Raw genomic sequence first — 15,492 nt, 5'->3', positions numbered from 1 at the left:
TTCTGGTTTTAAAACACATACCACTGCACAACTCTTGCTAGCGTGCACCTAAGCACATCATTAAAAGCAGTATTTAAACCACGGATCAGTAATGTTTATTTATTAACTTCCTTTTCTCAGTCCATCACTGTAGTAGGAGCTGACACCAATGTATTCACTCAGGAGAGTGCACTATCCTGTCACATTGTGAAAATAAAACTGAAAGAAAGGTCAAGTGAAGGAAAGCAAAAACTATGTTATGTCTTGCTGTTCAAGAAACAAGAAAATGTAGCTTCCTTTTCATATTCCAATAACCTGCAATGGTTACAGAGACAGAACACGCATGACAAGAACAATGGGTTTTCTTCCTAACAGTGTTTCAGAACTCATGGGGCTGCAGCATAAGCTACATTTTAAGAAGAGGCTTCTGTCTGCAACTATTAATTTCAGACAACAATGTGGCAAAGCTTTCAATTTAGGATAACAAATAACTATGGACTAATTACTGGTTTTGGAAAGTGGCTCATTTGTCTGCAATAAATGATCATCCATTTGGATGTATTTAAACCATAATTTTGCCAAGTAACTTGATCAAAAACGTACACTCCATCAGTGGGTGAAAAAGAATGAAAAGGTGTTCAAGACAGATATTTTAATATCTGGGAAAGATTAACATTCACTAAATTTTGCAACTATATTTTATTGCAAATAGATTCCATCTGGACTGTGGTTTTTACCAGCCACCAAGCCTGAGCAGATAGTTAGGGGAAAGCTAATTCCAGGAGAGGAACTGAATCAGCAGTAGCAACAAGCTGCTGACTGCCTAGAGAGCAAGGCCATGTATGTTGGCTCCAGACAGTCATGGGAATTCACACAGGAGATGCAATTGTTGCACATAACTTACAGCCTGTGCTCCTTCAACCTTACAGACCAAGACGATGGTAATTTATGCATTCATAACGTTTACTACCGCAGGTGCCATCATCACAGGTTCCGGCATCTTGTGCTTCAGGTTCCCAAAAGCACAAAACCCACCACCTCTCTACGGTCTCTACAGCTTTCCCAAATGAACTCCAAGAAACATGTGATGGGACTGGATTGTCAAGCATTCAGTCTGGGTATAGCTTTGCTTACAGCAGAAGATTAATGATGAGCACAGATATGTATTTATCCCCACGTATAGGAAATCTCCAGAGCACAAAGTTCTTAACTGTGGGAGTGGAAATGGACAGGTTCAACTTTCAACCTCTATATGCTTTAAGAGTTAATGCCTTAAAAGAAAACACAAATCAGAAACACAAAGGAAATTACAAAAGCAGTGTACATGCTTGGAATCCAAAGAAGATGAGTGCATGTGAGGTAGTCTAATTACCAGGCTTTTAGTTAAAAGCAAGTCAGAAAGCTAACAGATAAGGAACCAAACTCTCACTCAGAAAACCTGCACATCAGAGGCCTGGGTATTTTCTATCTAATGTTTTTCCAAACCCTACATGCTAGCAAAGTTCTTCTGACCAAAGGACAAGATTTCTCTGAACCGGGTTTGATCTGACCATTGCATTCCTCTGAATAATGATGATAATTAAACATGAGTCAACACAGAAACTACTTAAAGCTAAAAACTAAGCCAACAGTGCACTCTGGCATGAGCACCCACCTCACCCGATCTTTCATTATTTAACCTTTTCTTTGGTACACTAGTCAACGACAAAACTAAGCTGAGTATAGTAATTATGTATAACTTGAGTATCCAGGTAGTAAATTTAAACATGAACTACCGAAGTAATTTTGCATGGAGTAGAAGAAAGGAAGTCAAAACCAAGTGCGAAATGAAGATTCCAGCATTCACCTTGAAAGTCTAGGAGTAGGGGGCTATACCAAAAAGATATATTTTCCTCAAGTATGGGGGGTGGAGGTGGGCAGGGAATGGACAGGGTAGCAAGAATTAAACTGCGCTGCAGTGGTGAGATTAGGCACAGAATCAGGAAAGAAAGGGATTATGCCAGACCTCTAGTCTACATAACTGATCTTTTAAATGGCTTATTGGCATTAAAGTCCAGAAAATTACTGTGATTGCCACTGAACCGAAAGTCTGCTCCACAAGGTACTTTAGCAATGAAGTTTCTGGTCTATCTTAACTGACCAAAAGCACAAACTGCTTAAAACCTGCCTTGGTTATTTTCATTAGGGTTGGATTATACTAGGTTAGTAAATCAGGTATCTCATAAGAAGAAATAACGTGATATTCAAACACATATAAACACCTATTAAAAGACAGCTAAACTTAAAAACTCAGACGGGCACCTTCCATTGCACAGCAAGTCAGGACAAGCAATTCGTATCATTTAGCATTTTTCAGACATTCGTTTTGTCACTTATAATTATTTTCCTTTTGCTTTCTTTTACTGAAGAGGTTGCAAAATCAGGCTCTGTGAGCCTGATGACACTGAATAAATATTAAATTCAAAATCCTGACATCAGAAATGCATTAAGACTGAATGTGATGGAAGATGGCAGAGTGAAGGTCACCTGCACAGCCCCAGCTTGAGAATCAGCAGAAAAATCTGTATCTGTTACAATACATTTGTTTCCACTGAACTTCTGCTGTACTCAGAATGGACTAATCAGTATCTCTTTGTCCAATCTGCTATCCTACAGCTTATCTGAGGCAGACTGTCTGAACGCTGTACTAAACACAGTACTTGGCCTGTTTGTGGAGTTCATCATCTTGGTACCCTCACACAACAACAACTGCGTAAAACTGGAGGAATAATTGTTTTACAACCGAGAAAGCAAACACAGAAAATACCAGAAACATGCAATAACTCTGTGTGTTCAATTTAAGATACCGACTAAGATTCTTTAGAGAATGTGACATCTAAACTGTTTAAATACAGCTGCCACCAGCAGCAGCTGCAAGAGGCCAGGACTTCTGCAGAGAAAATTACCTCAATTCATGCAGCCAGAGGACAAAGGAGCACCTTTTCTATCAAGCTTTTTATGGTAGCCACAGCATCCCAAGATGCAGACCACCTTCATGGCAGAAGCAAGCATAGATCCAGTTCTCCAAGTCAACATTTTACTGTTTTAACCTTTTCTTCGTCACTCAAGTCAAAATTTGAGTGTTATTTTTTCCTCAGCACTGATCAAAATACAGATCCTATGTGAAGAAACTGCTTGTCATCATGTACCCAAAGTCAAAACATTTGTGTTCAAGACTAGAAAACTTTTGTGTCAGGGGGAGAAAAAAAAAACCTAGATTTTTTTGCTCTTTCATCCATGCATTTGAAGTGTGTAGCCTTTGTTAGAAGGCAAAAAAAAAAAACCCCAAACCAACTTATTACAGAAAATACTTTACTATACTGTGCTGTTAATAGCATGGCCTCACAAGAGGTGGAATTCTTAAATTCCTATAAGCCACTGCAATGCTGAGGTCTTATTTCTAGTACAAAAACTGTTACATAGATCACTGGTAAAGGTAAAATAGAGCAGGAACTGCTGGATAACTTTATAGAGGGATATCCAGCTACACATCCACCGGCACACAGTCATGCTGGTGCAACACATTGAAAAACCCAGCTGTAAATTTCTCACTTTGCATTTTTTCATGCATTATAAATAGTACAGCACTTGAAATGGGGTGGTATATATCACGATGTCACAAGAACTTCTCAGAACATGTCACAGACGTATCAGAAAGGTTTCTTGAGTTGATTACTACATGAACATACATAAGGAAGCTTTCTCTCTCCCCCACATTTCAGTCATTACAAGTGACAACTTAAAATTTTTGCTTATGTAATTTTTGCCTATTAAGGTAAACAGGACAGTCAATGGCTCTGTTTCGTGAAGTCAAAAAAATGTAACCCTTCTCTGCAAGTCAACCTTCTACCTAATGAAAGCCTGGTTATCTTCTACTTATCACTTCCTCAATTAGATTAATTCTCTCTACCCATAGCCTCATCCATCACTTCAGTTAATGCTTTATACTTAAATGGTGATTGGATTTGCCAGCTCAGCATCACTGTAATTACCTCAAAGCAATGCGCTGTTTCATCAGTTCCGTGCTAACATTACTTGTCCTAAGAAATCCAACACTTACCAGTCTTTCTAGTCATGAATGCTCTGGTGTTTCTGTGCTTTCTGAATTTTAACAACCTCCATGTTAAAAAGGAAAAACAGTTATTAAAAATATATAATGAACTACAAAATACTGACTACCAGCCAACATGAGAAACAAACCCAATTAATGTAACAATGTGAGACAATATGCTAATATCATATAAAATATGTGAATAGGACAAAACACTTCAGGAATTATCCAACATAGGCAGTAACATTATGCCTACAATTTGGTGATGCCTTAGCTAAATTTATAAAGAAAAGCAATTTGGTTTTATCATTAAAATACTTATGACAACACAGAAGTTCTCAGGAGAAACTGTACCTTTAATAATGTTTTAGAACAGGTATAAAGCACTTTTTCAGTTTCTAGCAGTTCTACTACAAATATCAACAAGATAGGAGCTTCTGACCAATTAGCTGAAATATTATATTGCAAAAATCAGAACACCTACACTGTCTCCTCAAATAAATTCAGTTTCTCTAAAATACGAATTTAGAGATGGACAATTGATGTAGTGCAAAATTTACCTATTTCAATAATTGGTGTTAACCTATACTGATGACAAACTTCAGAAGAGGGAGGAAAAAAAAGCAAGAAAAGCTAAGCAAGTTTGTAATTCCTGTTGTTCGTTTTAGGGCACTGACTCCCAATTAGGAACAATTTGTATTAGGACAGCTGATGGGAACACCACCTCTCACCACACCCCTCCCTGCTCCTGTGTCACTGAGCTCCCTGACAAGCAGACCCTGAACCACAGCAGTAGGCATACCACTGCTGGCACAAAGTTCAGTTTTCCGTAAATTTTCAGGGGTATGAACAGCCTACAGCTCAGTCTGTACAGTACAGAAAAAGGGAAATGTTGTTATCCATCCAAATGCAAGTCACTTCTTGCTTCTACGACAGAGCCTGCGGTGCAGACCCTTGGTCCAGCTTCATGCCTGGTTCAGCTGTACTGGCTCAAGTGCTTGGGGAGTAGGGAGTGGATTTTTGGTTTTAAAGTTTTGCTTTTTTTAAAGAATTATTTAGGAGATTCTCATTGGAGCATTCCTCACTGAAATTTTAGAAACTGACTTTCTGATTTAATGAAAAAAAAGCTTACATGAAGGAGAACTTGTTGTTTCTTTTAACATGAGTGACAAAATGGCTTGAAAACAGATGAATACTCATGACATTTTTTTTTCCCCCCCTCCAGTGAGCATGTTTCCAATGAAGAATTTAGCCTTGGCACCCTCCCTTTTCTTGAGGAATAACACTTTTTTAGCTTTAGAATAGTGAAAACTTGATTCAAATGGTTCTAGATAACCCATTTCTACATCCTTCAGACAAATCTTTTGGGGTCAGAGCTGGACTTCCAATTAAACCTCAGATTTTTGGCTCAATGCTGCCAGAAGACATTAACAGTAAGAACAATGGGAGAGAAGGAGGAGGGAAGAATGGTCAAGAAACACAGTGTCTCTACATACTAGACACAAGTATGAAGAAGTTGAAGGATTTAAGTAGCAGCAATAATCTCGGAAAGATCTGGTCCCCTCCCCCTGATTTCTGCACCACCACCACTCTATATCCAGACACCGCTGAGGGCCTGACTCTTCCTCAGACATGCAGCACTTCCCCACCACATGGGGCCTGACACCCCAGGGTCCATGTGGCCACAGCAGAGGTTCACTCCAGGTGTCAGAAGCCAGACTCCCTGCAGTATAATTAAACCAAGGACAGCCAGCTGCTGACAACATAGGGTTGAAAGCCTGTCCCATTAAGGCTCTCTGGGGATGTAACATAGAAACCTCTCTTTGAAATGGGAAAAGGCAATGCATTCAACATCACCATCTTAATCCTCCTAGTTTTGCCAATTTTTTCCTCCATGTTGAATGTAGTTCAAATGCCAGAGAGCCTAAAGTACCCATCAGAGCAACAGGTAAGGAAGATTAGAGCATTTTGTTACTTTTTCTTAATCTCCCTGGTCAATTAATATGCCTGGGTCAAACAGTCCCCTAAAGGTTCTTCTTTCAATGTTATTTTTCCAAATACCTCTGAAGAGATGAGCAGAGGAAAAATAAGGGTGAGAGGAACACAGGGAGATATAATGGGGGGAAATGGGGCAAGAGGATTTCATGTTTTGGAATGACCTTGTTGACAAGACACCATGAGCATAGAGAACACTAAAAAACTGTCACGCTGTAGCATTTCCCTGATTTCACCTACATTCACATTTAAAACAGCAACAGCTTCCCAACTCTTACCTGCATTAACTCTCCCACTGCTCTGTCACATAGAGACCCAAAGGGAATTATACAGTAGCTAATCAAAGCTACACTTGCAAAAGGAAAGAGAATTTCCCAAGTATAGAAATTACTAAACCCCATTAAATTTGACTGACTTAGGCATTCTTCATAAACATGTGCCACAGGCAGACATCTCAATTGCCTGTCTGCCTACTTTGTGCCAAGGCAGCAGTGACACCACAAGAACTCAGTGTGTTGTTACATCAGGTCAGGTCATTGTATGACCGTGGCCAATTTAAACACACCTTGTGACAGCCTGATTTAATGACAGCACTCTGGGGAATTTTGATTGTAACTAATTTGGTGTTGAGATTAACTTGCAGACATTTCTGAAGGGAAGACACTAAGTAAAATGTGTGTTGACATCTTCGTACCACTTAAGTCATAAAGACATAAGAAGAGGTAGAAAGCTAAATAAATGAAATGTATGCTTCCTCCACATCAAGTGAGGATCTCTAACAAGTTACTCAAAACAATTCTGTCAGGCCCCTGTGAGTCCTCTTCCCCAAATGCTAGAACAAGACTGATAATTAAAGCATAAGGTCTCACCTGGAATCAATTCAGCATAACAGGCACATATACAATGCTCCTTCCACCATTAGAAAAAAATGACATTTTAAAAGCCTTTCAGGATTTTTTGGATTAGACTTGGAGGAGGCAATTAAGAAGAAAGTTATTCCAAATATCATTGACAAAAAAAGCTCTTTCTGGAGTCAAAAAGGATACAGCACTTTTTTTTTTCCCCCAGCGTCTGGGAGATGAGCCCTCATCCTTAAGCTCAGTCTGGTACAGGGTTGCAAAACCAGAGAACAACTTGATTACCATGCTATATAGCACATTTATTTTGGTTTCACAGATGCCTAATTATCAGCTCAAAGTAGACTGCACCCTTTTGGATTATTTATTGTAGTAAAAAACCCTACCGTATTAACTGTCCTAATGGCAAGTAAAAACAAACCATAAAATTTCGCTTGGCTTAAGTTTATGAGAAACTGTAAACCAAATCCTTACAAAATACACTACTCCCTACAATGCTACATTTACAACACTACCTAATCATTACATCAGCTTGAACATATGTTTTATACACCGAATGAACAAAATTAATTTGGCCTAACCTGCTGAGGGAAAAACAATGAGAAATCAAATCTCCTGGTTTTCACCTTGAAAATATATTCAGATTGTCTAGAAAAATGAGACCTGGCTGAAGTTAAGGCACCATCTTCTGCTCCTGAGCCATAGGACTACTTAAAAAGCTTTCTGTATAACCCTCAACAGTGAAACTTATTGTGCCTCAGTTTCCCTACTGCAAAAGAAGGAAAATTACAATAGCCAGTTTCCCTGGTGGGAAGTAGAGCCTGGGAAGTCTCACACACGGTGACAGGAAGATGAGGAGAGGCATGTTTGACAGAGATGTAGACAGACAAAACCTGGAAGTTTCCGTCTTGGCCATCACTCCTAAAGGTGTTCAACGTTGGACACCAAGGACACCAAAGCTTCCAGCAAAAGACCAGGTACAGGCAGCAGGACCACAAGGCTGTGCCGAGTCTCAAGGGCAGCCAGAGCTTGTAGGTCACTTGACTTGAGTTCTAGCTATGCAGGGAGAGCTCTGCAGCTATACTGAAAGCCAGCACCTGCATCTGGCTGTCCCTCAGGCAGTCTTCAAGGTAAACTTTAATTAAAGGTGTGGATAACAGCAAGGAGCACCACTGCTGAAAAAATACTTGTGAACTCTTATTAAGAGTTATATGCTATTTCATCAAGATGAGCATGACATGACACAGTTTCAAATGCATAGGTGGATCCTGCCTCTTGGCCTCATGAACAAAAGGGGGTATATCACACCCGTCACCAAAATACAGCCTTCCTCCTTTCCCCAAGTGCTGCCAAACAAGCCCCACCATGAGGCAAGCCACATCCTTTTACACCCAGATCCAGGTGGTGGTCAGATGCTGGGTAGGAAGAACGTCCATCTGTGACAGCACCACAAGCCAAGCTGCAGTGGGCTCCAAAACAACTGGCAAATCAAACACAGGAATTCTCCCAAATGAGCAAGTGCCCCCCTTGAAAAGAACAGCATGTGTCTCATGATCTGGAGTGCACCCTGTGTGTATTAAAAGCCATCAACTGGAAGACATCAACAACTTGCCCTCAGTTGATCAATGTCCCAAGCAAATGCTATCATGATTCCTGATCAAAACACTTTGATGGACACTTTTCCCAACACCATACTTCCTCCCTGCCCAGAGAGGGGCTCCATGAGCCCAAATCTCCTCTGACACAGGGCTTTGCTTCAGAGCTGCTGAGCAGTAGGGTTGATGTTAGCCAGTGCATGAGCTACCAGCACCTTACTGTGTGAAAGTAAAAAGTCACACTGAAGATGGACTTAGACACAATGGGATGTTAAATTCTTTGGAAGGCTTCAAGATGAAACAAACATTGCCAGTGTGAGATCACCCATTTAATGTAAAAAACAAAGACTTTTTTAAGCACTTCACAGATGCTTTAGTAGCAGAGAATACTGGGAATTTCGTATTAGAAAAGTGTCCCCTTATATTTCACTTCCTTTTTCCTCCCTCCTCCCTCACAATCAGCTTAGGAATAAGGCATGTATATATTTATATGCACACAAACATATGCTGATATATGTATAGATACACACACAAAAATTTGAACTACCACCTACTGCTGCATATGAACCAAGTACTTTTTTTTTTTTTTTTTTTTTTTTTTTAACATGACTTTCAAGAGTATTTCTGGCTTCAGTACACATGGTTTAAATGCAGTCGGGAAGATGAAGAGGCAGCAAGAAATGAGTGAGTCAGTGTAAAAGAATTACAGATTACTTGTCTCTTCATCTGCAGTTGAAGTGCAAGTGCCCCATAAAAGGATCCTTTCATTTTTCTTTTCCATGCACTTCTATGGGAGGGGAGGGAAAAAAACCTATCAGTATTTGCTTGGAACTTCAGAAATGGGTCCAAATGCAATTACAGCTCCTGTTCCTAGAGGATACAAAATTTATGAAGTTATTCTTGAACTCATCTCTTCAGATATTAAACTGCTTTATGATGAACAAAACAGACTAGAATCGTAAATTAAATGTTCAGTGACAAACATGAAAAAGACAGAAATAAATGGGATATCTGATTTACAAACAGAACTGTGTACACCCCTGTGAACTCTTATTTAAAAGATTTTAGGAATATCTGATTGGATATATGAAAGAAGTTTTATATCTACATATTCATATATAGGTATATATAATAAATGTAAGATACATAGATAAGACAGGTAATAGGTACGCAAGACAGATCTATGTATCTATCTTGTGTGTGTGCGTATATATGATGAAAAAAAGCAAATTTTTCTCAACTGGAACAAGGCGTACACTAATTCCTTATTCTAAGAGAACATATTCCAGTGAAAACCTAAAAGAAATATACAGAAGTGAACACAGCAACAGTCCAAAGATTCATTTAGAAACCCCATTGAAAGGATTATAAATTGTGACACTAACAGCTGTTGGAAGTACAAGTCAGAAAAAAGCCTCAAGGTGTCAAGGTGGAGGATGCAATATCGCTTGATGTAGGTTTCTTGCCTCCAACAGTCATGACCATTAATTCCTATTTATGAGAAAAAACTGGAAACTACAATGAGGAAGTATTTATTTTAATTAAGCTTATTCCATTAGTCACAAAATAACTCCTCCCTGCAATGCTTACTGATGCTTTGTTGGGGAAGATTTAGATGCCCACCATGATTTCTAATTTTCCATTGTCTTAATGCATCTCTTTGCACCACATTACAGCAATTCAAGGTCTGTGCTTCATCTCGGCACTGTTCCTGAAATTGTTTCCATTTGGATTATTAAAAAGTCCAGACATAACGCAAGTCAGAACTATTAATTTCCAGCATTATTCACTCTGTTTGGTCCCCATTTATCTTCAGGGTTCTCCTTGAAATCACTTGTAATCTGCCCCAAGTTTTGGATTTTGTATAGTATTTGTAAAAGATGCAGTATCATCACCTAAGAAGTAGAAAGACTGCATTAGCACAGTATGAATTGATGGAAGTCTAGGGAGCACAAACAGAATTTGAACACTGTTTTATGAAGAAAGCGATCTTAGAGAGTTGCTTCAATTCATTTGAAAGGATACAACTTTGTACTCTGTTCTCAGGGCTGCTAGAAAGCTCAAGAGAGGGATATTAAAGGGATATGACAGCACCAGACCTCTCAGTTGCAACAGTCATAACCCATATTTGGCTCAGAATTAGCCTACATGCACAGGGGATGTTAAAGGGTAAAGACAAGCATGGTATTTTCCCATCCACTGCTGTCTTGCAAATAAAACCTCAATACTCCATCTTAACAGCAGCATATTAACAAAACTGTCAAAGGCTAGATATTAAAACAGATTTTCCTTTAGATCACATTTAGAAAGTAAGTGTCAGTAGAAATATATTCTTACAGTAATAATGGCATACAGCTAACTCCTATTATGAATGAAGACATTTCAAAACCTCCAACGGTTATGTTGGCTGAGTATCTGCTGCAGTACCACAAACTGAACATTAAGCATCTTATGAGTAGAGTATTTATAATTTAGTTGTCAAAAAGTATGTATTTAAGCATTTTTGCAATAAATATGACAATACTCCTCATTGAAGAAAAGATGAAGGCATCAAAAGCAAAATAACTGTACTAACAATAAGCTTTTCTGTTGAAAGTTAAAAGTAAGCGAGTAGAAAATGCTTTCAACCACTGTATGTGCAAGTTCACATACGGAGCACTGACTCTTCCACACTGAGGTCTTCTAGATAGATTTTTGGCATCTTTAAAATGGTAATAACAAGTCAAAGGGTTAAAAGTCACTCTTACCTTCCATCTGCATAGTCTGCATCTGCACCTCCCCACCAGACATCTGAATCATCATCTTCAGCATCAGCTGAGTCAAGGTTGTCACTTTCCTCTGCTAAGGGGCAGCAAACAAATTCCACACCACGAAATTTGTCAATTCCGCAGGGCAGCAGCATGCCGTAGTCATGCAAATTCATACTCTTCTCACTACAGGACTACAGAAAATAGATAGAAAACAGTAACAATATTGCCATGGAGGAAACAAACAAACAAAAATCACAGACCTTGAAAAACATAATGGGCTGCATACTGCCTTAGGAGGCTGAATCTGGTCAACTGCATGAACTCTGAATTTTGAAACACGATTTAGAGTGGTCAAGTGTGCATTCACTACCTACATTATAGGCAGCTCCCTATACATATCTGCACGACCATTTTAAGTGGCAAGCTCTCCCTTCCCCTGCCCTTGATCTTTCCCAGCATACAAAGACTTTTCTCCTCCCATATATGTGACAACTCCATATCCTCTTGTCTAAAATCCTCACAGGATCTGCCTCATAAGCAGAAAACCTGAAGACAGAACAGTAATGTGATGCATTAATCCTGATCCTGATGTACTAATGCTATGGAAAAGTTCATTGCAAAATAGAATAATATTTAAAATACCTGTTATACTGGAAACACACTATATCTGGTCTGACACCTTTGCCAGTACAGCACCTTCTAGCCTTATTGGGAAAACAGTCAGTTGTGCATAATTATACTGTGAAGATATAGTGATGTAGGACAGAAAGATATAGTGATGTAGGTCAGATGAAAAAAGTAAAATAGTTCATTGGTGCACAGTGACAATGTTGTTCTCAGCTATGCCATTCCAAATTTGCAAGTATTTAAGATAGACTAAAATTTGCCTGCATGAAGGTTGATGCCTTAAACACTTCATTTGAGGGGCAACTGTATGATTCAAGCAAGAAATGAAAATTTGAGAAGCTGATGAGCACATTTCAATTTTGATCTCCAGAAAGTGGGATAACATACAAACTAAGAGCTTCCAAACAAAACAGCAGCCAGAAAGCTTTTTGAAGCTCATCTCAGCTTTTATTCCCACAGCCTCTCTACATAAGGACAAAAATGTCCAAAATGCATTAGCAATTATAATATTAGGTTTATTTCTGTTTTCAGTAAAACACTGCTAAAGTATTAAAACTCTGCAAAATGTCTTCGGCTAGTCCTGTGTCCTATCAGCTCTCCTACCCTTTTATGCCAAACTACACATTCTTTGAGGCCTGTTTGACTGTTGTGAAGCACCTGGCATATCAATATCCATATTGACGATGATGATAAAAGCAAAGCCTAGGCATTAGTGATCAATCTTTAGTTCCAGAGCAGCACTAACACAGGAAGCTGGAAGAGGCAGAAAACATGGTGGGTGTGTGAGTGGATGTGAAAAAAAAACCCCAAGCACTATGAAACAGGGTCAGTTTTCAAAGGTCAACATTAAGTATTCAATAGTGGACTCTGATGTGCTCAACAGAGTGACTCCTATTTCTTACCTTACAAAACAGAACAAAAAGCCATTCACTCAAATATTCATAACTACTGCTTTTTGTTTTCCATGTCACTGTTATATTTAAACTCATCCTCAAAAGAGTGATACAGCTCTAAAGAAGGGAGGCAGGAAATTTTAAGACAGATGAATATACCTCTTTAGCAACAGTATGCCAGTGCAGGTGAGTTTCACACACATCCATCCTTTCCTGGTGAAGGAACTTGCACTTGTCTGGTACCAGAAGGGCATCACTCACAAACTCGCCCACTGAAAGGAGAAAACAAAGTGAAGAAAAAAAAAAAATAGAAAGAGTAGATCATTTTGCTTCCAGTACCTCATCCTGTTAAACCTTTAGCAAGACATAGGTCAGCTTTTGCAAATGAGTAGCAGGGTCTGTTTGCAGATAATGGAACAGTTTCTAAATGGTGCTTCCATTATCATCTTCTTATAACTTTCCATTTGAAAGTAGCTCATGTCTTTGATCTCAGAGATGTATTAGATTATGAAACCTTTAGCATAATATGCTAACTTCCATATACCCAGTGTATAACTTGCAGGACCCACTGAAGATGTGTGTGGTGCACATCAGAAATTACTGGATGCAGCTGCTGGAAGGGGAGTGAAGAGACAGAGAGGGACATCTACATTCTGCATCTGAGCAGCAGTAGAGAGAGGGTTAGAAGTGCTTCGAAATATTATTCCCCCCCCCCAAAATCTGACACATTGTTTCAAACAACTCAAAAATGTTTCTGCTGAATTACAGCACTAACAGCAACACAATCCACTTAGTTATTGATGCAGCCTATTTATTGAAACCTTGTTTCATCAGCCAGACAAATTCAGGTTAGTCCAGAAGGTTGATGAGCAAGTGGAGCTCATCAACCAGGGAACAAGATGATTCATGGATCACCTGAGTATCCGGTCAGATCAAAGTAGGGAAAAAAGGCTTTCTACCGATGACATAACTGACCAAAGAGATTGTGCTGTCTTCAGCACACACTATTGAATTAAATAATGCTCACAGCGTCTGTACTGATAAATAAGAAGAAACTCCACTGATAAATAATATAATTTATTAGACTAAAATAACTGTAATTATGTACAGTTCTGGCATTACAGTTAAATAACCCCAAAACATGTCAAAGATATTTTTTTTTTTTTAACAGAAAAATTACAGAGTATTTTCGAGAAGTCGATATACTGAACAGACACTGGATTGTGAAAGCACATGACTCAGCTGGCACAAATTATCAGCTCCCTGAAGCACTGTCTGTAACCTCCAAAAACCTACAGCCTGTGTGTGTTAAATGAATGAACCAAGGTGGCCCAGTGGCTGCACGCATGGATGTAGTAACAGGTTAATTAATCAAAATGAGATGACTGTGAGTTTACTGTTCAGTAAAGGGTCATCTCAGGGAGCTGATGAAATGGCCCTTGAGGCTTACAATTAAAAAGTCAGTTTTAAAAATAATCAACACCCAATTCATTGGGAGAAAGCAGAGTTCAGCAAATAGATGTATTTTGCTAATCACCAAGATGTCTATTTCGCATAAAATTCCCTCCTGTATTTCAGTGCTTTTGATCTGAAGCCTTTAAAAGTCAGTCAGTTAGTTTACTGGCTAAAAAGGATTTTGTTATCTTTATCCTTCAATGACATACTCTAATGCCTGCAAATTATTAACAGAAATGCCTTGTAGAGGTGCCCAAAACAAGCTTGCAGAAGTAATGAGTTAAAACACTTTCTGGTAACCCAAAATACAAAACCTACAGCTTCTGTTAGCAAAGTCTATGATCCCAGTGGTATCAAACACAAATCTTTCACTGAGATTTGAATAAACTTGCACCATTTTTTTAGCTGTACTTGTCTTTATAGGGGACCATCCTGCCATATATCGTAAGACACTCAGTACATAAGTGGTAACTGCTAATGCTTCGATTTAGTCAAGTACATGAGCACTAAGCAAACACATGGGTGTTCTGCTGAAGACTCACAGACTATGTGGACTTTGCTCTTCTAAGACATATAACTTCATACAGAACTGCAGTTACACTTTTCTGGCTGTTCAAGCACACAAAACATTCAGAGTAGATTTTATGACAAACATTTCTATGAAACAAAACAAAACAAATAATCCTGGAATGTGTATTACTCTGGCAAACTAGATCCGATTTCAGAAGTTATGTACACAAGGATGTGAGCAAGCTTGTGCCATCTGACTTCTGATATGCACAGGAGTCCAAATGCAAACACACCTGATGATCTCTGCATGAAGCTATTCCATTTACCTTAACACCCTATAATATCATCAGAATATCGTGTCTGTGAAGTTAGAAGGCAATTAATGGTATACCTCATTCCTGAAGAAAATAAGCCTACATCATTATAGCAAAAAGTAACAAGTATGGATGTACCAGAGTTACACCCACCAAATGTAAGATGGAAAGCTGTATGTCCAAAGTTCTGGGCAATGCAGCCTGGGCTGCAGTGTCATTAACAGTATGTATCTGTAATTAATTTTAAAAAAATTAGATTTCTGAGTGTCTGATTATATCAACCAACTCATATCAAGACACTTAAAGAAATACTTGAACATAAGGTAACAGCATCCTCACAGTAACACAAATTCTCATTTCAAATGAACAAGTTGCCGAATTTTACAGAAATAAACAATCCACTGGAACAAGCTCCCTTCTAGTTTTC

The 15,492-nt window shown here is 38.8% G+C and overlaps 1 protein-coding gene across 5 annotated transcripts in view; it reads right to left on the bottom strand.

The window, feature by feature from the left end:
* APP (amyloid beta precursor protein) overlaps positions 1-15,492 on the bottom strand; it is a 177,119-nt gene that overhangs the window by 103,026 nt on the left and 58,601 nt on the right. For all 5 annotated transcript variants that reach the window (XM_026867753.1, XM_026867769.1, XM_026867761.1 and 2 more), the window contains exons 3-4: positions 12,946-13,058; positions 11,264-11,457 (exon numbers count right to left, since the gene is read on the bottom strand). In XM_026867753.1, the coding sequence (XP_026723554.1) occupies positions 11,264-11,457; positions 12,946-13,058 (307 nt within the window). The remainder of the gene's footprint in view (positions 1-11,263; positions 11,458-12,945; positions 13,059-15,492) is intronic.

Source organism: Athene cunicularia (assembly GCF_003259725.1).
Source record: "Athene cunicularia isolate RWA chromosome 1 unlocalized genomic scaffold, athCun1 chr1_part1, whole genome shotgun sequence".
Lineage (NCBI taxonomy): Eukaryota > Metazoa > Chordata > Aves > Strigiformes > Strigidae > Athene > Athene cunicularia.
This window is presented reverse-complemented; position numbering and strand designations above follow the sequence as displayed.